The following is a 23,451-nucleotide window of genomic DNA, read 5'->3' on the forward strand; positions in this document are numbered from 1 at the left end:
GGCGGCTGGCCTGGCGAGGGCCTCCTCAGGGGTCTTTGTTCTGGAAGGACTGCTGAGGCTGAGTTGGGGTCCTTGGTTCTGCTTGCCCAATGGTTGTCTGTGCTCTTTGTTCTGGAAGGACTGCTGAGGCTGAGTGGGGGTCCTTGGTTCTGCTTGCCCAATGGTTGTCTGTGGTGCTGGTGGTCCGGAGGGGCGGTGGCAGGTCACCGTGAACCTGTTGGAATTTTGTGTGTGGCCAGGATCTTTAGCCTGCAGGGTCCTTGAGGGCTGAACGGGGTCAGCACCTTTGTCTGTAGCCTCTGCAGGCATTTACTAATCCTGGGATTGGGTAGAATGAATTGCTTCCTATCCCTGGCTCCTTTTTTATTTTTTTCCCCTTGCAGCAAGGCACCGGCCTTCCAGGAGTTACTGCATTCACTGGGGTGGGAGTTTGGGCCTTTCAGGACCATGTCGGTCTCAGATGAGCAAGGCTGGCCACCTGAACCTGGAGTTTAGGGCCTGGGATAGAGGGGCCTTGTGGAGGGCAGTCTAGGGAGGCCCATCCACCAACCTCTGCTGCCTCAGGCTCCAGGTGAGGCACCTGGGCCCAGAACAAGGTCCCTGTTCTTTATTCGACATTTGGGAAAGAGCAGAACTACAAGTTACAAAACCCCACTGGGCGCCCAGATGTCCTGGCCTCTTGAGGGCAATGCTGGGTCCCAGAATATGCAGGCCCAAAGCAGCTCAGAAACCTGGCATTTTTCAAGGCAGGAGCGGCTGGCGTTGGGACAATTCCTTGATGCGGCAAAGCGCTGGGCATCCCTTTTCTTAGTGCTCAATGCCACTAGCTCCCTCTTGTTGGGAGAGCTCTAAACGCAGCCCCTGCCATGCCAGGTCGAGAAGCATCAGACATTTCTACTGAGGCCAAGAACCTCATACTCGGAAACTGGGGTGGCTCAACTGAACCTTGACGACAACCAGCTAAGGAACCAGCTTCAGAGCCAGAAAGAGGGGCCCGGGGTGTGTGCCTGCTCAACGTTTGCCCAGATTCATAGAAATAGAGACTCTTAGGGTTGGAGGGGGCACCGAGGACCATTTTCTGCAAGCATTGTCCAGCCTTTTCTTAAATACCCCCCGAGACGGGGAACTCACTACCTCTAGAGGCCACCTGACTGGTGTTTGGACCATAATAGAAAAGTCTGTCTCCTTTGCATGCAGGTGGCTGTAGCAGCCGGCCCACTGGAACTTATATCCCCAGGTGACCTTTGAAACAAACGAACACCCATACCCTGTTTCTTCCTTTTTCTTGGTCTGTGTTTCCAGGATGAGCTTATTTCAGAGTCGGCTTCTCAGCCTCTGCTCTTGGTGGGGATCCAAGGGGCACATCCCAAGTCTGTGTTGAGGGATTGGAGAAGTGGGGGCAGCTCATTCCCTTTGGAGGTATTGATCGATGGCCCTGTGGCATGGCGCCTGCTTTAAAGGGGCTTGAGAAAGTTCTAGATCGAGAGGGTGGAGGACAAGGATGACCAGTGGCAGCTCTCACGTGTGCTGTGGGCTCCAATGCTCCCACGTCGATGTCATCAGAGAAAAAGGGGGCCATTCAAATGAAAAGCCATGAGGTTGAAGGTGCCCAGGGCACAGCTCTGTTGGGGGCTGAGCCTCCTGGCCAGACGCCCAGGATTGCGGGAGCCATTCTGGGAGGAAAGGCACAAGAACGAATTCCAGGTCTGGCCAGGGAGCCGGGGGGTGGGGGGTGGGGGGCATCTATGGCTCCAACCTGGGCCAGTGTCCAGCAAGAGAAGGGTCTTAAAGCAGGACTTTGTGGAGTGGCTGGGACTCGGAGGCCAGAGGACACATGGGCCATGCCCTGTGCTTCTCTCTCTTCTTGGCTGTGAGCTCATGAGTCTGGAAGGGTGGAGGGCTGAGAACCGGGTTCTTTTCCCGAATGCACTTCTACTGCATCATTACAAAAACGTGTTCAAGCAGCTAAAAAGGATGCTGGGTTTCAGAGGTGGGTGGAGGAGACAGGCACCCTCCGAGGACTGGGATTCAGGATGAGGTGGGATGAGATCCAGGGCCAGAGGGCATCGGACAGAGGTTTCTTGGCATCTGGTATTTTCTTTCGTGTTCTTCTCTGTTCTCTCATCACCTCAGGACATGCTGGAGAGGGAAACACACAGGCCACGTTATTATTTTTATTTTACTTGAATTTTTATAAGGATTTATTTGAGCCAAATTGATGACATATGCTGGGAAGCACAATCTCAAATGCTCCCTATTATTATTTTTAAAGAAAGTGGAAAATACTGTCCCGTGTTCTTGGAATCCAAAAGAATGGTCTAATCTGGCTTTGGTGCACCCTCAGCATCAAGAGTGGCACCTGCCCTTCAAGGTCTACCATCTGCTACCCACCTTCTAGATGTGGTTCTGAAGGGGACCGCTCTCTTGGTGCCCTGGCAGAACAGACCTCAGAGCTGATGCCTCCAATCAGACTGGAGGGAAACTTCAACCCATCTACCCCACAAGCCTGTCATCCATCCATCCATTTATCCATCCATCCATCCATCCATCCATCTATCCATCCATCCATTTATCCATCCATCCATCCATCCATCCATCCATCCATCCATCCATCCATCCATCCATCCATCCATCCATCCATCCATCCATCCATCCATCCATCCATCCATCCATCCATCCATCCATCCATCCATCCATCCATCCATCCATCCATCCATCCATCCATCCATCCATCCATCCATCCATCCATCCATCCATCCATCCATCCATCCATCCATCCATCCATCCATCCATCCATCCATCCATCCATCCATCCATCCATCCATCCATCCATCCATCCATCCATCCATCCATCCATCCATCCATCCATCCATCCATCCATCCATCCATCCATCCATCCATCCATCCATCCATCCATCCATCCATCCATCCATCCATCCATCCATCCATCCATCCATCCATCCATCCATCCATCCATCCATCCATCCATCCATCCATCCATCCATCCATCCATCCATCCATCCATCCATCCATCCATCCATCCATCCATCCATCCATCCATCCATCCATCCATCCATCCATCCATCCATCCATCCATCCATCCATCCATCCATCCATCCATCCATCCATCCATCCATCCATCCATCCATCCATCCATCCATCCATCCATCCATCCATCGTCCACATACCCATCTATCCAACCACCCATCTGTCTGTCCATTCATCTATCTGTCACTCTGTATAATTCCTTCTTTGATGTCTTTAATCATTTCTACCTGAGGATACCCGGGAGGGGGTCTAATTCTGTTGATTATTTTATCTGCCGACTTATCCTCATGGTGGATGATTTCCTTGTGTACTCTATGTCTGTGGATGTGAACTCATGTCCAGAAGGCGTGGAATGAGATGGTCTTTTCAAAAATGCATTGAGAACGTGCATTCACTTAGTATCCCCACAGCAGTATTGGTCTAAGATGGCTTTTGGTGTTTATTTCTTAGCTTGGGGCTTCTTGTGTCACCTGGGCAGTATTAGGGCAAGTGTGCAGGCCAAGTGACAGATGTAGGAGAACGTGTGGTCAAGGATTAACCCCGCACATTCCAAGGAAAAGTGTGGCTCTTGCCTGGCTCCTGGGAGGCTACCTCTGAGTCCTGGGACTGTCCTGCCTAGTAAGAATGACTTTGTTTACCTGGGACCTTGGCTCATGTCAGAGAGTCTATGCTCACAGTGGGATTGAGGGGGGAGGTGTCAGTTGACCTCTGGAGGGGCTGGAGAGGAAGGGCAGTCAGCTGTGTATACGTGACTGAGCCCAGTCAACACCCTGGACACCAAGGCTCAAGTGAGTGTCCCTGGTTGGTAACGCTGTGTGTGTTGCCCACGTTTTTACTGGGAGAATTAAGGGCTGTCCTAGTGCTGATTTCCACCTGACTCCCTCCTTCCACTGCAATGAGCTGTCACCATGAGCAGAGCAGCTTTGCTGAGTTCTGCGTCGTTCTCGCAAACCACTGAACTCGAGGGGGGTCTTCAGGACCCCCAACCCCCGAGAAGGCTTTTCCTGGCATCCAGAACCAAGCAGAGACACCGAGACAGGCTGTGGGCAGATGGTGCACCCTTTGGCTGGGGTGGGCTTCACTTAGAAAATTTCAAAAAAAGGCTCCAAGATCACCCTGCTTCCTACCCACCTTGTCTCCTGATCTTCTGTGACCGGAGCAGACCTACGGAAGAGGGAAGGAGTCTTAGCATATCTGCCTATGTTGGGGAGCCTGGGCATTTGTCTGTGAGCCCCAGGAGGGCTGACCCAGCTTCAGCTTCATCTGGTACGAATCAAGTGTCAGTGTGTGTCTGCTGCGTGACAAATGAGCCGGGACAGGCAGTCATGAGGAGCCGGGCCGAGGCCTTCACTAATACAAAACAAAGCCACTGATGTTGCTCGGGACCCACCAGGTCTGGAGGGGCCAAACACAGCCACAGGGACTTGCACAAAGGTCACCTAACTGGGACCTTCCTCTGAGAGCAAAACTTGGGTCTCTCGGTGGCATCCGCTGCCCGTGGTCCCTATGCTTGGCTTGTGCTGAATACAGGGAAGAGGAGGGAATGGTCCCAAGGTAGACCCACTGCCCCTGGGGAGCTCAAGGGCAAGAGAAGGAGGGTTTCACAAGGGTCACAAGCAGGAGGCAGACCTGACAGAGACAGGAAATGTGGGAAGGACTTCCAGAGGCGAGGGAGGGGCCGGGGCCAGGCCATTTGTCTACACATCCCAGGGCGAGGCCCTAAAGGACTCTCAATTGATATTTGGTGGATTTTAAAACAAGGAGGGGGAGGGAGGGAATGGGAGTAGCTGCTTAAGGGTCTCCCCCTGGGCTAAGGGGAGGTTCTGGAACTAGGAGAGGTCCTGAATGCACTAAATGGTGTACTTTATTTTATTAAAATACATTTTCATTGATTTCAGAGAGGAAGAGAGAGGGAGAGATAGAAACATCTATAATGAGAGAGAACCACTGATCAGCTGCCTCCTGCACGCCCCCTACTGGGGATCGAGCCCACAACCCTGGGCATGTGCCCTGACTGGGAATCGAACCGTGACCTCCTGGTTCATAGGTCGACGCTCAACCACTGAGCTACACCGGCCAGGCTACATGGTGTACTTTATAAAATGGTTCATTGGATGTTATGTGAGTTTCACCTCAATTAAAAATAAACGAGTGAGGAAAACCCAGGGGAAGGGAAGGGCCGGAGGCACCCTGTCCCTAGACCTTAAGCCGACAAGTAACATGTTCTGTTTCCATTTTGTCCAGCACAGGAGCCCTGAGCCCGGAAACGTGGCAAGCGAGACCGAGGAGCCAACTTCTAAATTTTATTTACTGTGAATTCGTTTAAATTTCAATAGTGGCCTCTGCAAGTGGCCCCAGAAGGGACAGCTCAGGGTGGAGGGAAGACTGACCCCAACATGGAGCATCTACGGGGGGGTAAGCATCACGCTGGCTGGTTCATACCCATGTTGTGTTTCATCATCCTGGTCACATCAGGATCATGAAAACACGGTAACGCCGTGACCACTTTTATCGGACGTTCTGGCGGGCCCCGCAGGCCCGGTGGGTATCAGCTCTCACCTGTGGTCACCTGCGTCCTTACCTGTGCTCCGCAGGCGCTGCCTCTGGCTTCTCTTCCGACCTGGGCAGGACCAGCTCCGGCTGCGGCCTTGTGCTGGGGACACAGAGAGGTGGCAGGGATGACGAGGCGCTGTGGAGGAAGGGGATCTCGGCTCCCACCGGCCTCTCTGACCCGGGCCCACCGTGGCCTGAGAGCAGTTTGAACAGGGAGGTTTTTGCTGCCCCCAGGAAATGCGGGGCCCGGGAGGGTGGTGAGAAGTGGTCACCCAGGGGCTAATGAAGATGAGGCAGCTGTGAGGAAGGGGGGACAGGGGAGGGGGAGAGACCCTGAACCATTCCTTCTGAGCATTTATCTCAGCGTATCCCCCAGAGGCATCTATGCATGTGTCCCATGGATGCTGGCCGCCCTGTGCTACGGTGCCAGAAGGTGGGTGTCCTGCTTGCGTTAGGTCTGTATTCCTGTTTGTGGCTAAAGCTTGGCAGGTAGGAGGAGTACAATGAGAGAGAGAGAGAGAGAGAGAGAGAGAGAGAAAGGAAAGGAGGGAGAGAGGGAGAGAGGAAGGGAGGCCAGGAGGGAGGAGGAAAGAAATATTTCCACTTCATGCCCATTGAGATGCCTACTCTCATAAAAACAAAGTAACAAGTTATGACAAGGATGTGAACTGGAACTCTGTGCCCTGCTGGTGGGAAGGTAAGTGGTGCAGCCACTGTGGGCAGCAGTATGGCTCCCCTACGTGAGGTCCCCAGAGGAGTCAGATTCACGGAGACAAAGCAGCTGATGGGGGCCAGGGACTGGGGGAGAGGTCAGTGTTTATGGGGACAGAGTTTCCGTTTGGGAAGATGAAGTTTGGGAGCTGGGTGGTGGTTATGTTTGCACAACAATGTGAATGTACTTAGTGCCACTGAGCGGCACTGGTTAAAAATGGTTAAAATGGTGAATTTTACATTATGTGAGTTTTACTACAAGTAAAAATTTTTTTTAAAAAATGACAGGATGAATGAAGAAAGGGAGGGAGGAAGGAAGGAAGGAGGAAAGAAGGAAGGAGAGAAGAGCTAGGAGAGGAGTGAGGAAAAATTCCCGAATGGCTAGGGATGGTGAGCCCCGCCCGCCCTCCGCCTCGCCGCCTCCATGCTGCCCTCTGTCGTCATCAAATGCCGCTGTGTCTCATCTGCCGACATCACCCTGCCCTGTCTCCAGGACCCGCTTTCCTCACTGGGTGAGGTGTCCCTCTCTTTTGCCATTTAAAGAAACTTCTGGACCAGGAATCTCTCTTAGTCGCCTCTGTGTCCCTGGATTCTAGCCCAGAGCCAGGCAATGATACACGCTTTCCACCTGTTGGAAGCCCCAACTCTCCCACAGACTTGCTGTGTGGCCATGAGCAGGTACCTCGCCCTCTCTGAGCCTCACATACCTGGGCTGTAAGATGCCGTTCGTATCCTGGACCTGCCTGGCTTTTGAGGGGCAAGGGATGTGAAAGTATCCACGCGATGGGCTAAGGCAGTGGTTCTCAACCTTCTGGCCCTTTAAATACAGTTCCTCATGTTGTGACCCAACCATAAAATTATTTTCGTTGCTACTTCACAACTGTAATGTTGCTACTGTTATGAATCGTAATGTAAATATCTGATATGCAGGATGGTCTTAGGCGACCCCTGTGAAAGGGTCGTTCGACTGCCAAAGGGGTCGCGACCCACAGGTTGAGAACCGCTGGGCTAAGGGCTCTATAATTGGGCGGGACCAGAACCGTCTTGAAGGTCTGTGACATACTGGATCTTATTAATGAGAAACGAGCCAGTAAGGCATTAAGTGGGCACGTCTGGGTCTGTTGCGGTGAGTGTGGGGCTCGTGTTTCCTCTGTAAAGGGAGACCTTGATATCTCATCATGATTACCCTGAGCCCACTGCTTTGCAAGGGGCTACACTGCTCCTGATTTTCCACTGTAACCCCCAAGGCCACTGTGAACGTTTTATTTGCCTAATGTCGTTCTGTGACTCAGTAGGGAAATCTGGATTTGGACTCGGGTCCGACTCCAAGTTCTCGAGAGAAGTGCAGGGCCTCTAGTGTGACATTGGTCCCTGCAGAGCCAAGGCCATCGGCTGCTCCCCACAGGCAGGCCCAGCTCAGCGCCAGCCCCCACCCGCCCGGACAGGGCCACTCTGCACAGACCTTTCTCTCCTGGCCTTGAGCCTTTCCTCTTCATACCTGGAAGAGAGGAGGAGCAGCAGGTCAGACACAGCCCTCCTTCCCCGTCGGTACACTGCCCAGGGAGCTCTGAATGGAAAGCAGGGTTCAGGGAAGAAAGTACAGCCGGAGCTGACAGCCTGCTGGCCTTTACATGTTCCCTGCAGCTGCTCTGCAAGCCCCCCAGGGCAGGGAGTATCTGTATTCTTTTTTTTTTAAATAAATCTTTATTGTTCAGATTATTACAGTTGTTCCTCTCTTTTCCCCCCATAGCTCCCCTCCACCCAGTTCCCACCCCACCCTCTGCCCTTTTTCCCCCACTGTCCTCATCCATAGGTGTACGATTTTTGTCCAGTCTCTTCCCACACCCCTCCATTAGGGCAAAATATTTCTGTAAAGGGCTGGAGAGTAACTATTTGCAGCTTTGCAGGCCAGTCTTGGTTGCACCAACTCAATTCAGTTGTAGCTTGAAAACAGCCCTAGAGGATCTGTTAATAAGTGGGTGTGCTACTAAAACTTTATTTATAAAAACAAGCTGTGGGCTGTGGCTTGCTGGCCCTGCCCCGCACTAGGTCCCCAGGCCCACTGTACTTCCTAATTTCACACGTGTTTGTTTCACTGATGCCCTCCGTCCTGCTGCTCTCCCGCTCACGTCCGGTTTTGGGCAGCTGAGTGGGAACCTGAGGAGCCGGGGGGCCTTGAGGATGCAGGAGGGGCACTCACAGGGCATGGGGACACTCACTGTAGCACGCAGTCTGGGATCTGCACGTGCTCCATGGGGATGAGCTGCTCCAGCTCTTCCAAGCTGTGCACATACTGGATCTTGTTGATGAATTTGACGCTGCCAGGAGGAGGAGAAGATGTGGTTACCCAGAGCCAGAAGGAGCGATGGCAGACAGGGTGGCACGCATAACCCAACTCGAGGATGCCCTAAGCACCTACGCTCAAATCTCCCTCCCAGTGCCAGGCTCCACCCTCTACCCTAGTGGGGTGGACAGACCAAGGCCTGGGGGCTCCCTGGCAAGAGGAGAGGGGTCCCGGGCCCGATCCCCACTAAGCATATTTTTAAAGGCAGCAAAGAGGCAAGAGGTTCTAACAGACTAAGTATCCTCTTCATCCACCTAAGAATTGCTCCTCTGCGTTCATTCTCCCAGGGATGCTTTCCTGGCGCTCTCGCCCCTGCTGGGGACACCAGTCGTCATCGGGGCACAGAAAGGCACACGTGGGGCTGCTGATTCACCCTCCATTCTTTCGGGATGAATGGCTTCTTCCTGTCCAAGCCCGGACTCAGGCTGTGGGCACCAGGCTGTGCTTGGTCACCAGCACGCTGCTTTGAACTCACGGTTATTAAAAAAAAATTTCTCAACTCAAATCTAGTCTTGGTGATATGGAAAATACACTTTTTTCCAGGGAAAAGAAAAAATTTTAACAATGAGAAATGTAAGGCCAAGAGAATACAACAGCACAACAAAGAAGAAAATAGCCCCAGCCGGTTTGGCTCAGTGGCTAGAGCGTCGGCCTGCGGACTGAAGGGTCCCGGGTTGGATTCTGGTCAAGGGCACATGCCAGGGTTGTGGGCTCGATCCCTGGTGGGGGGTATGCAGGAGGCAGCCCATCAATGATTCTCTCTCATCATTGGTGGTTCTATCTCTTTCTCTCCCTTCCTTGCGGAAATCAATAAAAAAAATATTTTTAAAAAGTTTGCTAAATAAAAAAATAATAAATTTAAAAATTAAGAAGAAAATAAGTAAAAATAAAAAAGGAAAGCTATGCCCTGGCTGGTTTGGCTCAGTGGATAGAGGACTGAAAGGTCCCAGGTTCAAATTTGATCAAGGGCACATGCCTGGGTTGCGGGCTCGATCTCCAGGAGGGGGCGTGCAGGAGGCAGCCAATCAATGATTCTCTCTCACCATTGATGTTTCTCTCTCTCTCTCCCTCTCCCTTCCTCTCTGAAATCAATAAAAACGTGTTTTTTTTAAAAAAAGGAAAGATACAGCGAAACGTCTACAAGAGTGTCAAGAAGATTTATATCTATTTTTAGAGATTAGACAAAAATTCAGCTCAAGCTTTCTGGCATTCAGCGATGAGTTCTGCAGCTCACAGTGCCTACAAGGGAAAAATAAAGCAGTTTCTTCGAAGAGGCCAACGGGAACTGATTGGGAAAGACGGAGTTTTCCCATGGGCAGTCACAAAGCAGCCGTGTGTACTGGAATGAACAACGCCCACTGCTTTCGTGCAGGTCAAATGCATTTTTTTTTTATTAAAAAAATTATTCTCACAGCACGAGGCCTCCCTCCAGTGGGCGTGACAGAGGTTAAGGGTGAACAGGTAGAGAGCGAGTCTCAGACCCGGGCAGGAATCGTGTCCCCACCTGTCTCACCGGGGTTGTCTGCTCTGTGCCTGAATATGCCCGGGTTCCGCAGGCTCAGGGCGGACTGATTGGTTTTGTTAGGAAGGATTTCTTTGTGGTGCTCAGAGCCAACACCTGCTGCTCTGAGTACCGGTCTATAAATACAGGCAAAACTTACGTCATGAGGGTGTGGTCACACCCACCATGCCCGTCACTGGAAACAGATACCCCTATCTCTGCTGTGACTGTGCTTCTGCCTGTGAGCTGAGCTTTCTGACTCATGTTGGGGCGGGAGGAGAGGGGGGGAGCACTATCACGAGGGAGAATTCCAGGTCAGTGGCAGCACATCCCCAACCTTCAATTAGCATGGAACACACCAGGGTTTTCTTGGAGATACAATCACAGAACCTCGGGGTTGGACTGCAGGTCAGAATTGGCCTCCATTTTCCTCAGCTTTTCTCTTACAGATTTTTAAAATTGACTTTTAGAGAGAGAAGAAGGAAGAGGGAGAGAGAAACATCGATGTGAGAGTACAGATTGGCTGCCTCCTGCACGCCCTTCTGGGGATCGAGCCCGAAGCCCAGGCCCTGACCAGGAATCGAGCCTGCAACCTTGTAGTGCCCCAGATCATGTCCAACCAACGGGGCCACACAGGCCAGGGCACTTTCCTCAGCTTCCAAAAGGAGAAGTGCATTTTCCTCCCCTCTCCCCTCTTCTTTCTTTGAAAGCTCAAAACAAGATCCTCACAATTTGCCATGGGAATAGCAACCAAGAGTGAGGGAATGGTCTGCCTTGGGTGATGGGATATTGAGGCCAGAACGCCGTTCTGTTAGGCCGACGTGTGTGTTCACCGTTTTGCCCAGTGGGTTCATCATGAGCACAAAGGATGCATAGTTAGTGCATTATTCGCCTGCTTTCACTATTACGAGTCCTTGAGCACAGAGCGCCTGAAGTTACCTCCTTGCAAATCCTTCAAGGCAAAGTATGGGCCCGACTCTCTCTCTCTCTCTTTTTTTTTAATTTCAGAGAGGAAGGGAGAGAGAGAGAGAGATAGAAACATCCACGATGAGAGGGAATCATGGATCGGCTGCCTCCTGCACGCCCCACACTGGGGATGGAGCCCACAACCTGGCCATGTGCCCTGACCAGGAATCGAACCGTGACCTCCTGGTTCCTAGGTCCAAGCTCAACCACTGAGCCATGCTGGCCGGGCTGGGCCCGACTCTGAAACGCATCACAGATTCTTAGTTGGGAATGTGGAAATGAAGAAGGATCTTGACTCAGTTCAGTGTTTGGCATGATATTAAATTAAATGTACATTCAGTTTGTATGTGATTGACTAGGGCATGTAAATTTGGGTTTCCTTGCTCTGTTTCTCCAGGTGCTTCTATATTGTGCAGCAGAGGGCGAACCTAGCAGGCTTGGAGGACCCAAACCCTGCACATTGCAAGGAAAGAGCTGGCTCTTGGTACTCGTGGGAGATCACCTGTAAGCTCAGAATTGTCCTGCCTGGTAAGAGTGTCTTAGGTGACCTGGGGCCTCAAAGCCTGCCGTGTAGTCTATGCTAACGGTGTGGTTTAGGGTGGGGGCCTTGAGCCACGTCATGTCAATTTGATCTCTGGAGTCGCTGAAGACCGAGTAGGTTCGGGCACCTGGTGCTCCGTTCCCGTGTGGCTAAGCCCCGTAAAAACCCCGGACACCAGGGTGAGCTTCCTAGTTGTCACGTGTGCTTGCTGGGAGCATCAGGGCTTTGGGCACAACCGGGAGGGGCTCACTGGAAGCTCATTTCCGGTTTCTCCTAGACTCCCGTGTGCACCCGTTTCCTTTGCCAATTTTAACCTTCATCCGTTCGCAGTAATAAACCGGAACCAGCGGAACCATGGGTATAGCAGCTTCTCTGAGTCCTTTTGGTGAATCATCGATCCCAAGAGGGGGGGTTTCACGTGTTGGTTCATTGAATGATTGGCCAGGAGTAGGTCAGACCCTCTTGGCATCCTAATGGCTCCCCCACAAATTCTGGAGTGAACGGAGCTGGGTTCCCTCCTGGGGAGTGTGGTGGGCTAGTGACCTTGCTGTGTGAGTCTGGGTGAGTTCCTGGACCTTTCTGAGCCCCAGTTTACTCATCCCTGAAATGTACACGATGACACCAGCGTCTCAGGGTTAAACGGTAAGAGGTATCCACCATTCAATATGGGAGAGCTGATTATTATTTCTCTCGTGTTTGTCGCTTAATAACAATACCTGTGATTGAAAAGTGTTTAAATTAATAATACCTATTTAGCATAGAGAAGTTGGGAAATGCAGATTAAAAATAAAAGACACAACCCACGCGGGATCTGGACACAGGTTGCAGCCTCACCTGATGAAGGGGCGGGAGATGGCCAGCACAGTGCGGATGAACCAGGACGGGTGGACGATGATTAAGGACTTCAGGTTCTTCCGTAACCTGCGTGGGAAGGCAGAAGCAGCAAGATGGGCTCCTGGGGCAGGCCCTGGGGAGGGAGGGGCTGCCTCCTCCGCCCTCCCTGGGGGCACCACCACGTTACAGGGAGAAGGCAGAGTCTCTGAAAGCTAAGCCCCTTGGCGGAGTTTGCAAGTGTTGGAGCTGTCTCTCTCCTAAATTAGAGTCTGAGCAATTTTCATTTGTCATGCTGAATTGCATTCCCCCTTTTCCCCCCAAATCCATAACTTCTGGGTCCTGAGAAGGGGACACTATTTGGAAAACAGGGTCTTTGCAGATGTAACGATTCCAGGTGAGGTCAGACCAGAGCAGGGTGGGCCTCTAATACATGATGAGTGGCGTCCTTGTGAAAAGAGGAAATTGAAGACACAGATGCACACTCAGGGAGATGCCATGTGGAGATGAAGGTAGAGACTGGGGTGATGCATCTACAAACCAGGGGGCACCACGGCTTGCCGGCGACCACTAGAAGCTGGGGGAGCACGGAGCAGATGCTCCCTCAGGGCCCCAGAGTCTCCCTCTGGAACCAGCCCTGCTCGGGTCCCCTTGCACCGGAGGCGGGCCCCGCCCCTCCCCCTCACCTTCTATCGATCATCTGGTAGCACTTCTTCAGCCAGCTGATGCCCGGCATCCTCCGCCGGGGGGTGGCACCATTCAGGTACACGATCATGTAATCCTCTGCCACCAGGAGTTCCAAACTGCTGATGACGTACCTGGTCACAGGGCACAGAGGACAGGGGACCCAGTGAGAGCGATCCCGAGTTAGAAAGCCCCAGGTCCTGGGGCTGGACACCTGTGGCACCTGCTCCCTTTGCCACCCCCGGCCCCAGCTGCGCCAGCCACACCTGTGCAGGAATTGTTGGCTGTCCCAGCACACTCCAGGGTGGGGGGTGGATGCGATTAACCCCAGCCCACCCCAAATTTGTGTCCGTGAGTATAATGATCACAGTAGTTACTATTTAATTGAGCACTTACTATGTGCCATGCTTTATACGCACGACTTCACTGATATGCATTATCTCCACTAATTCTGGGGATGGGACTCAATAGCCCAGATATAGCTGGGGAACAGGCACCCACCGTGGGTAGTTCACGGCACCAGATGTTAGGGACCTGGGGTCCCTCCTGGCTCTATCTCTCTCTGAGGGATTTCAGAAAAATCCTTTCCTCTCTCGTAGCCTCTCCTTTCCCGTCTGTAATTGGGAGGCTGGGTTCCCTGGTCTCTCAGGCCACTTCCCATTCTGACCTCCCACAGGTACCTCCTCATCCTCTGGCCCACCTGGCACCCAAGCCGTGCTGTGTAAGAAGGGAATCTTCATAATAATGATAATGAGTGACCATGACCTACAGAGCTCTTACTGTCATCTGCCCGGTGCTTTGTATGTGTTACCTGGCTCCGTCACAACAAAACGCTACCTGTGTGTCCTTGGGCAAGTGACTTACTGTCTGTGCCTCGGACTCTGCCCCTGTCGAATGGGAGGCGCCCACCCCACAGGGTTATGGAGAGGATGGAGTGCGTCATCAGGGACGCAGCACGCAGCCTCGTGGCTGCCGCGTAGTGAATACTCAACACATGACAGCGACGCTGACGATCGTGATTGCACCGATGAGGCCCAGTGGGTGAGCAGGGAACTCAGATCCGGGTCTGCTGGTGGCCCAGCCCCTGCCTGGTGCCAGGCAGAGACCCCTCCCAAAGTGGTTCGCACAGCCTGGTCCAGCCCGCTGCCAGGGCCCTCAGGAATGCCGGTGTGGGGGGGGGTGCAGCCCGCGGCCACTTACAGGAAGAGGTGCTCCATGAGGTAGTGGTAGTCGGGAGAGCTGCTGTCTGGGAGGAAGCAGGCGGCAAAGACGATGATGGCACTGAGACCTTCACCATAGTACCCTGGGGAGAGGCCGCCAGTGAGTGCCCGGGCAGAGACGGGCAGAGCCCTCGCTGAGCTCTAAGCTCTGAGCCGCCCCAGGCCCCTGACCTGTCCTGCCTTTGGTAGGGAACGCCAGCCATCCTCCTAGGCACCCCCTATGTGCACCCGGCATCCATGGCTCATCCTCATGCAAGTTCCACCCCCACCCACCCAGAGACGAGAGCTTAGCATTCCCGTGGCTCCTGAAGAGGCTGGGGTTCAGAGAGGGCCACTGAGGGGGCTCCAGTTGCCCAGCTGGAGTCAGGAGGGGGCCCCAGGGGTGTGGCCTCACCTCCGTGGGTCACCACCCTCATGTAGGGCCGGATCATGTGCAGGTCAATGCGATGCTCTTGTTCTCCGATGATCACTGTCCGCCACAGGCGCCCGTTGGCGGCACTGCCGTCCTCAGCCGTGCCGTCCCCGAACAGATCCGCGCTGGCCCCCGGCATGTTCTTGGCAGCGGCCACGGGGGTGTCATCTGGAAGGGACGGCTGAGTTTGATGTCTCGTCCCAGCCTCTCCCAGCTCCCTCTGCTGCCCATGGCCGCAGAGCCCCCACCTCTCTCCCCAGGCCACAGGCAAAACACTTGTCCTCTACTTCGCTCACCAACAGCGTTAGCCTGAGGCGGCTGGGAAAACGAGGGACTTGGTTGTCAGAAAGTCACACCCAAATAACTTTCTTTCAAGCCACGGTGTACAGGAACGTGCCCAGGGTGGGTGTCAGGCCGTCAGCCGGGGAGAGCTCATTTCTGTGAACGGCCTGCTGTGTGACCGGGCACGCCTTCTTTCCCTCTCTGGGCATCGTCCCTGCTCAGCCACTCTTAAAACACCCACCTCGTTCCCACCTCTCGTCCTGCAGGCCTCCTGCCTCAGGAAGTGACTCGGCCATATTCCCAGCTGCTCAGCCCCCACCAACCCCAGGCATCACCACTGGCTCCTTCCCCCTGCAGGCCTCCTGCCTCAGGAAGTGACTCGGCCCCCACCAACCCCAGGCATCACCACTGGCTCCTTCCTCCCTTTATATTCCACACCCACCCAGCAGGTTCTGCGGCTCTGATTCCATCCGGCTCTGATTCGATTCCCGTGGCCACCGCCATCGCAGTCTTTCTGACCTGACCTGTGCTTTTGTCTTGAGATGTCAGATCAACTAACATCCCCTCGGCGAGACCTGCCCTGACCACCCTTCCAAAGGAGTCCCCCACACCCAGCTCCCCAGCTCAAGGGGTCTCACCCTGAGCATTTAGGGTATTTGGGCCTGGATCATTCTCTGGGGGGGAGGGGGAGGGGCGGAGAGGGCTGTCCTGGGCACTGTGGGGTGTTGAGCAGCACCCCTGGTCTCCACAGATGTCACTGAACATTGCCCAGTGTTCTTTGGGGGACAGAATCACCCCTCAGGTGAGACCCTGCCCCAGGCCTTCACCTCCCCTAAGGTGCTCACAGCACGGATGACCAGCTGCTTGACCTCACACTCCTTTCTTTCATTACCTAGCGTCTGTCTCTGACCAGCGTCGTGCAGGCGGGCACCCTCTCTTCCTGCCGTATTCCCTTCACACCCCACGACGCAGGTGAGACCTGCTCCTGAGTAAATGCCCCACAAACACGCGTGGGGTCAGCTGGAGGCACTTTCTTTTGGTCTCGGTCAGCTTTGAGAACCATGTCCCCCCAGAAAAACCCAAGTTTACAAGAAAAACATGCATGGAGTTGCAGGGGCAGGATGATCTGGGGTGCCCCGTGAGCCCTGAGTTGGGGAACCTGCCCTACCCGAGCCTGCAGGGATGGAGGAATTGCTCTACCAAGCTGGCCCCGGAAGCCAGTAGGGCTGCTGAGTGCGACCTGGGGCCAGGCAGGTGCCGTGAGCAAACCCCGAGCTCACTCACCTTCCCACTCCAGCTCATTGCCGTTCCCCAGGAACTCCAGCGAGTCCGTCTCATCGGGGGTCTCGATGTCATCCACGTTGATGTCCAGGTCATCGGGGGTGTCCAAGAAGTCGTCCGACAGCAGGGAGCCCTCGCTCTGGTCCAGGGAGATGTTGATCTCCGGGGCCACCAGCGTCTTTCGCTTGCGGTGGGCTCCGTTGAAGTTCAGCGTGTTGGGAGGGGCTGCGGGGAAACAGGAAAACAGAAACAAAACAAAACAAAACAGGTGCTTTTTCTTTCTTTCTCCTCCTCTCCACTTCCTGACCCGGTGGGAGCCGCACCCCATTGTGTGGTAGGCTCACTCCCTATATTTAGTAAATGAGAAACTGGAAGCACAGAGAGGTTGAGTAACCAGCTCAAGGACACTCAGCAGCACCGCTGTGACGACTTCGTGACGGTGCCCACATGTCTCCCGCCCACCACAGCTGCTTTCCTTTCAGGCCTCGGAGCAGAACCACCCCCTTTCCTGACGTGCCACTCAGGAGTCACAGCCTCTGGCATGTCTACAGTCTCGGGCAGAGCACCCCTTCCTGCACGTGTGGAAACTCACAGGACGTGTCTTCTGCTGGGCTGCCAAGCGCGTCCATCCCCGTCTCTTCCCGGAGTGGCCTGGGAACCCAGCCAGGAGGGGCATCGATCACCAGGCACCGAAAATCCAGCAACCGGAGCAGGGAGTGCAGACAACAACAACAACACCCGTTTAGCTCTGGGAACCGTTGGCACAAAACACATCTGTGCATTAGCACAGAAAATCAGAGCGCCCCGGTGCCGGAGGGCTCCCTGCAGAGAACAGAATGGATATTGTCTTTCCATTAGGGAAAGCCAAAGCTGAGAGGGCGGGTCTCGTCCGGGGTCACACGGTTTTACACGCTCTGGGATATAAGCCACACTCTTCATGGGGTGGCTGCAGAGCTTAGATGCAGCAAGAAGTTTTCCAACGGACATGGCAGTCAACTGGAAGCGCTCTCCACGGCCAACGCTGGGGCAGTTATTTGGCTTGTAAGCCAAAGAGTAAAAGAAAATGTCCATGAGACCATATGGGTCTAAAGAAATGACTGGTTAAATAACTATAGGGGAGAAGAGACAACTTATCTGCACAGAAAAATTCCAAATAATGTATGTAGATACTCTGCCCTCAGGAGATGGAGAATAGCTCCCTGCGCTTTACTGTGGGCTGGACAGCATGTATGGTGCCAGGTGGGTGCTGGAAATAGCAGAAGAAACCTGACTCACACCCTCAGGCAGGGGCTCAGGTCAACGTCAACAGTGGTAAGACTTGCTGACACGTGACCCTGGTAGTGACTTCTTTCCCAAGAGGACAGCATGAGAAGGGCACAGAGGGACTTTGCAGTGGAGAAACCTGACCCACACCCTCAGGCAGGGGCTCAGCTCAAAGTCAACAGTGGTAAGACTTGCTGACACGTGACCCTGGTTATGAGGGGACGGAAGGGCCCTTCACTGTGGGGTCTTCCTCTCAGAACCCATCACCCTGGTCTAGTCATGTGAAAAACACCAGACAAACCCCCAATTTAGGGATGTTCTACAAAATCCCTGATCCTTCCTCCTCAAAACCTGTCAAAGTCACCCAAAACCAGGAAAGTCTGAGAAAATGTCACAGCCCAGAGGGGCCTATGGAGATGTGAGGACTGAATGTTACCTGGGATCCTGGGTGGGCTTCTGGGCAGAGAAAGGATATTAGGAGAAAAGGACTATGGATCTGAATAAACTGTGGACTTAAGTCATGAATCATGTATCAACGCTGGTCCATTCATTGTAACAAAAGTACCAACCTGATTTAAAATGTTAATCATAGGAGGAGCTGGGTGTGGGGTATATGGAACCCTTCTGTACTATTGGTGCAACTTTTCTGGAAATAGAAAACTTCTAAAAGGTATTTATGCCGTTATATTGACTAGCCTTTCGATGCTGTACTGTACATCCCTATGACTATTTGTAAGTACCAATACGTACTTCTCAATACCTTCCCCCTTTTCACGCAACCCCCAATCCAATCCCCCTCTGGCACCCATCAGTCTGTTCTCTGTATCTATGAGTCTGTTTCTGTTTTATTTATTCATTTATATTGTTCATTAGATTCCACATACAAGTGAAATCACATGGTATTTGTCTTTTTCTGACGGACTTCTTTCACTTGGCGTCATATCCTCTAGGTCCATCCATGCTGTCACAAATGATAAGATTTCATTCTTATGGCCAAGTAATATTCCATTATAGATATATGTACCACTACTTTTTTATCTACTTGTCTGTTAATGGCCCCTTAAGTTGCTTCCATACCTTGGCTACTGTAAATAATGCTGTAACGAACATAGGAGTGCATATATTCTTTCCAATTCCTGTTTTGGGTTTCTTCAGATACATACCCAGAAGTGGAATCGCTGGGCCACCAGGCAGTTCTACTTTTAATTTATTGAGGGCCCTCCATTCTGTTTCCCATAGTGGCTGCACCAATATGCATTCCCACCAACAGTGCACAGGGGTTCCCTTTTCTCCCCGTCCTTGCCAAGACTTGTTGTTTGTTGTTTTATTGGTGATAGCCATTCTGACAGGTGTGAGGTGATACTTCATTGTGATTTTAATTTGCATTTCGCTGATTAGTGATGTTGAGCATCTTTTCGTTTGTCTATTGGCCATCTGTATGTCCTTTTTGGAGACGTGTCAATTCAGGTCCCTTACCTATTTTTTAATGAGGTTGTTTGGTTTTTGGTGTTGAGTTGTATGAAGGTTTTTTAAAAAATAAATTTTGGGCATTAACTCCTTATCAGATGTATCCTTGGTGAATATGTTCTCCCATTCAGTGGGTTGTCTTTTTGTTTTGTTGATGGTTTCTTTTTTTATATATATTTTATTGATATTTTTTTACAGAGAGGAAGGGAGAGGGATAGAGAATTAGAAACATCGATTAGCTGCCTCCTGCACATCCCCTACTGGGGATGTGCCCGCAACCAAGGTACATGCCCTTGACCGGAATCGGACCTGGGACTCTTCAGTCCACAGGTTGACGCTCTAGCCACTGAGCCAAACTGGTCAGGGCACGTTGATGGTTTCTTTTGCAAAGTTTTTCAGTTTGAAGTAGTCCCATTTGTTTATTTTTTCTTTTGTTTCCCTAGCTTGAGGAGGTAGATCAGAAAAAGTATTACTAAGAGAAATGCCCGAAAATAAAAATAAAATCTATTTTCTAAAAAGATAGAAATGTCAAAGATTTTACTGCCTATGTTTTCTTCTAGGGTTTTTATGGTTTCGAGTTTTACATATAGTCGTTAGTCCATTTTGAGCTTATTCTTGTAATAGTATATGGTATAAGAAAGTAGGCTAGTTTCATTTCTTTGCCTGCATCTGTCCAATGAACCAAACACCATTTTATTGAATAGACTGCCTTAACTCATTGTATGTTCTTGCCTCCTTTGTCAAATATTAATTAAGCACGTAGGAGTGGTTTATTTCTGGGCTCTCTATTCATGTTCCTATCTGTCTGTTTTCATGCCAGTACCATGCTGTTTTGATTACTATGCCTTGCAGAATAGTTTGGTATCAGGTAGCGTGATTCCTCAAATGTTGTTCTGTCTCAAGATTGCTATGGCTATTTGGGGTCTTCTGTGATTCCATTCACATTTTTTGATTATTTGTTAGCGTTCTTTGAAATATATTATTGGCATTCTGACAGGATTTGAGTTGAATCTATAGATTGCTATGGGTAGTATGGACATTTTAACAATGCCCCCGAGCATGGCATGTGCTTCCATTTATTTGTATCTTCTTTAATTTCTTTGTTCAGCACCTTGTAATTTTCCAAAAACAGGTCTTTTACCTCCTTGGTTAAGTTCATTCCTAGGTATTTTTGTATGCAATTGTAAATGTGATGGTTCTCTTAATTTGCCTTTCTGATGGTTCATTATTGGTATATAAAAATGCAACAGATTTCTGGATATTTATTTTGTATTCTGTTACTTTACTGAATTTATCTATCAGTGCTAGTAGATTTTTGGGGGATCGTTAGGATTCATTATATAAAGAAAAAGCAACTTTAAAAAATGCTGCCCTCTATGCATTTGTGCCCTGCTAATGCTTGGTGGAGCACAGATGTGCGGAATAAGACCTGTCTCTCTGGTAATGACCAGACTGTTTTTTTGGAGCAACAGCTCTGACTGCCTGAGCTTCACCCAGGAGCTCCAGGTCCTGTGCTCCCCGGGACCTGTCCAATCCCAGGCGGAAGGATCTGCAGCGTGCACGGGCTGTCCCAGACCCTAGCTGTGGGGCATGCTGACTCTGGGAAGCACACAGCCTTCATTCGTTTCTGCCTCTTCAACTGAAAGGGGGGCTGTTTAGACTGGGAAGGACGGTAGAATGCGCTTTCCTTTCCTTTTCAAACACTCTTTCTTCCCTCGCCTCTGTTCCTTGTAGGGGATGACCTGGTACCTTTTCCAGGGTGGAACCTTCCCATGCTTCTTCCTTTTCCTCCCTCCCACCTTTTCCCCATGCACCATGCATTGAATGTTCTTTGAGTAACCACTCCCTTCCATGTGCTTTGATGGGTTTTGGAGGTACAGGATGAATCAGATGTTGGCCTGCTCTCCTGGAGGTCAAAAATAGAGCAGAGCCCCTAAGAAAATGAAGACATCCGTCCACACGAAAAACCCATACTCGAATGTTCACAGAAGCACGACTCACAATAGCCAAAAAGTGGGAACAACCCAGTTATCTATCCATTGATGAATGAATAAATGAAGTGTGACCCAGCCACACAATGGAATATTATGCAGCCATGAAAAGGAGGGAAGCAGGGACTCATGCTGCAGCATGGGTGGACCTCGAAAACTTTATGCTAAGTTAGAGACGACAGGCACAAAAGGCCACCCAGTATGTGATTTGTTTATGTGAAATGTCCAGAACAGGCACACCTAGAGACAGAAAGCGGGTTAGTGGTTGCCAGGGGCTCGGGGAAGGTGTGTGTGTGGGGCGACTGCTAAGGGGGACAGGGCTCCTTCTTGGGGTGATAGAAATGTTTTGGAACTACACAGAAGTGATGACTGCACAACATGAGAGTGCACCAAATGCCACTAATTTGTACATTCAAAAGGGTTAATTTTATGTTATGTGAATTTCACCTCAACTGTTTTTTAAAAAAATATTTTTAATTGATTTCAGAGAGGAAGGGAGAGATAGAAACATCAATGATGAGAGAGAATCATTGATCGGCTGTCTCCTGCATGCCCCACACTGGGCATGTGCCCTGACTGGGAATCGAATCATAACCTTCTGGATCATAGGTTGATGCTCAACTGCCGAGCCCTGCTGACTGGGCTCAACTGTATATATATATATATTTTTTTTTTATAAAGGCAAGCTTCTAATAAAGTCAGAAGAAGGTTTTAAAGAGGCATTTCATGCCCTAACTGGTTTGGCTCAGTGGATAGAGCGTCGGCCTGCGGACTGAAGGGCCCCAGGTTCGATTCCTGTCAAGGGCATGTACCTTGGTTGCGGGCACATCCCCAGTGGGAGGTGTGCAGGAGGCAGCTGATCGATGTTTCTCTCTCATCGATGTTTCTAACTCTCTATCCCTCTCCCTTCCTCTCTGTAAAAAATCAATAAAAATATATTTAAAAAATAAATAAAGAGGCATTTCATGTACACACTGCTCTGTTCCTCTTCTTTGTAGCTGCCTCCCTTGCTCTCAACATGGGGGAGGGGCGGGGCTGCTGACTCATGACTAGGTCCAGGGTCCTGGCGTATAAGGAAGCACATTGCCCATGTGCAAGGTGGCCCTAAATTGCAGACTGATGGCAGATGCACCACCCCTGGTTCCATCCAGCCCACACAGCATTTAAACACTTTAAATCTGCGGTTAAATCAGAGATCTGACACAAACATTCTAGCTTCCTGTCTTTTCTTGAATCAGATCTGCCCTTACATGTGGTAAGCACCACCAGGAACTGACTGTCCGCCTCTCCTGTTCAGCGGGTGTCGGAATTTTCTTCCAGCTCCTTCTCTCATTGACGCTGCCTGCCCGGCACCCTTCAGCAGCGTCTGCTGCAATTCCTGTTCCGGAATCAGCTAGAATCATTTTACCCTCACGGACAGGGCATTCGCTGTGTGCCGGGTTGGAATGATGTGGGCAAGATCTCATTTTCTCCTCACAGCAGCCATATGAGGAGGCAGAAGCCAATGTCACAGGAGAGGAAACTGAGGCTGGACTGGAGGACCCCTTCCGGGTTGAAATGAAGTTGGCAGAGCTAATTCCAGGCGTTGCCCTTTACTGCCCCCTTGTGCCCAGTCAGCACATGTGCATCAACCCGAGGAGGACCATAGGGAAGTGGCCCTCTGGCCTGGGGAGCATCTCCCATCCGCTGAGCAGGGAGCCCTGTTTGGCCACCCACTCCTCCTGGCAGGAAACTGCACTGTTGTGCAGCCAGCACTGTCTTCAGTTCTCATCAGGATGTGATTCAGCCTCCCACCCTGGGCGGCCCATGAAGATCCTACGTGGCCACCGATCTAGCCTAAATGTCAAGGTGGGGAAAGCATCCAACTGCTCAGCGACTCGGACAAGGAGACCAAGGACCCGAGTAAAACAGTGGGAACATCTGTGAGGGCTGGGAGCAAACATCGCTCTGAGGCTCTCCAGCGCTCCTGGGGGTTCCCTTCCCTCCCCTCTCTGAGCCTCGGTTTTCCTTGTTGATAAAATGAGAATAAGGCTAGCACCCACTTCTCACTAATTTCACAAATCTATTAGGTGCCTGGGCTCTGGGAAATGTACAGGGCTCAGACAGTAACACACAGTTTGGGGGTGAGGGGGCTGTGAGGAGCTTTCTGCCAACTTGGCCAGGCTCTAGTACCCAGTTACCTGATCAAATGCTGGTCTAGGTGTTGCTGGGACGGTATGAGGTAGATGTGGTTCAAATCTATAATCCATGGACATTAAGTCAGAGGCTATCCTCAACAATGTGGTGGGCCTCATGCAACGGAAAGGTCTGAGGTTTTCCCGAGGAAGAAGGAATTCTTGCTTGGCTCAGTGGTTGA

General features: G+C 51.5%; 1 protein-coding gene across 3 annotated transcripts in view; it reads right to left on the reverse strand.

Moving 5' to 3' along the window:
• Nucleotides 1-376: 376 nt before the first annotated feature.
• ATCAY (ataxia, cerebellar, Cayman type) overlaps nt 377-23,451 on the reverse strand; it is a 33,969-nt gene continuing 10,894 nt past the window's right edge. The window contains exons 3-13 of one of the 3 annotated variants that reach the window (XM_014533442.1): nt 16,967-17,025; nt 16,378-16,599; nt 14,794-14,979; nt 14,380-14,482; nt 13,182-13,313; nt 12,499-12,585; nt 8,532-8,630; nt 7,775-7,810; nt 5,630-5,737; nt 4,180-4,212; nt 377-2,139 (exon numbers count right to left, since the gene is read on the reverse strand). In XM_014533442.1, coding sequence (XP_014388928.1) covers nt 2,130-2,139; nt 4,180-4,212; nt 5,630-5,737; nt 7,775-7,810; nt 8,532-8,630; nt 12,499-12,585; nt 13,182-13,313; nt 14,380-14,482; nt 14,794-14,979; nt 16,378-16,599; nt 16,967-17,025 — 1,075 coding nt within the window. In that variant the 3' untranslated portion in view covers nt 377-2,129. Of the gene's footprint in view, nt 2,140-4,179; nt 4,213-5,629; nt 5,738-7,774; nt 7,811-8,531; nt 8,631-12,498; nt 12,586-13,181; nt 13,314-14,379; nt 14,483-14,793; nt 14,980-16,377; nt 16,600-16,966; nt 17,413-23,451 lie in introns of all 3 variants that reach the window. The other 2 variants (XM_014533447.1, XM_014533440.1) reach the window with 2 other exon arrangements.

Source organism: Myotis brandtii, unplaced genomic scaffold (assembly GCF_000412655.1).
Source record: "Myotis brandtii unplaced genomic scaffold, ASM41265v1 scaffold122, whole genome shotgun sequence".
NCBI lineage: Eukaryota > Metazoa > Chordata > Mammalia > Chiroptera > Vespertilionidae > Myotis > Myotis brandtii.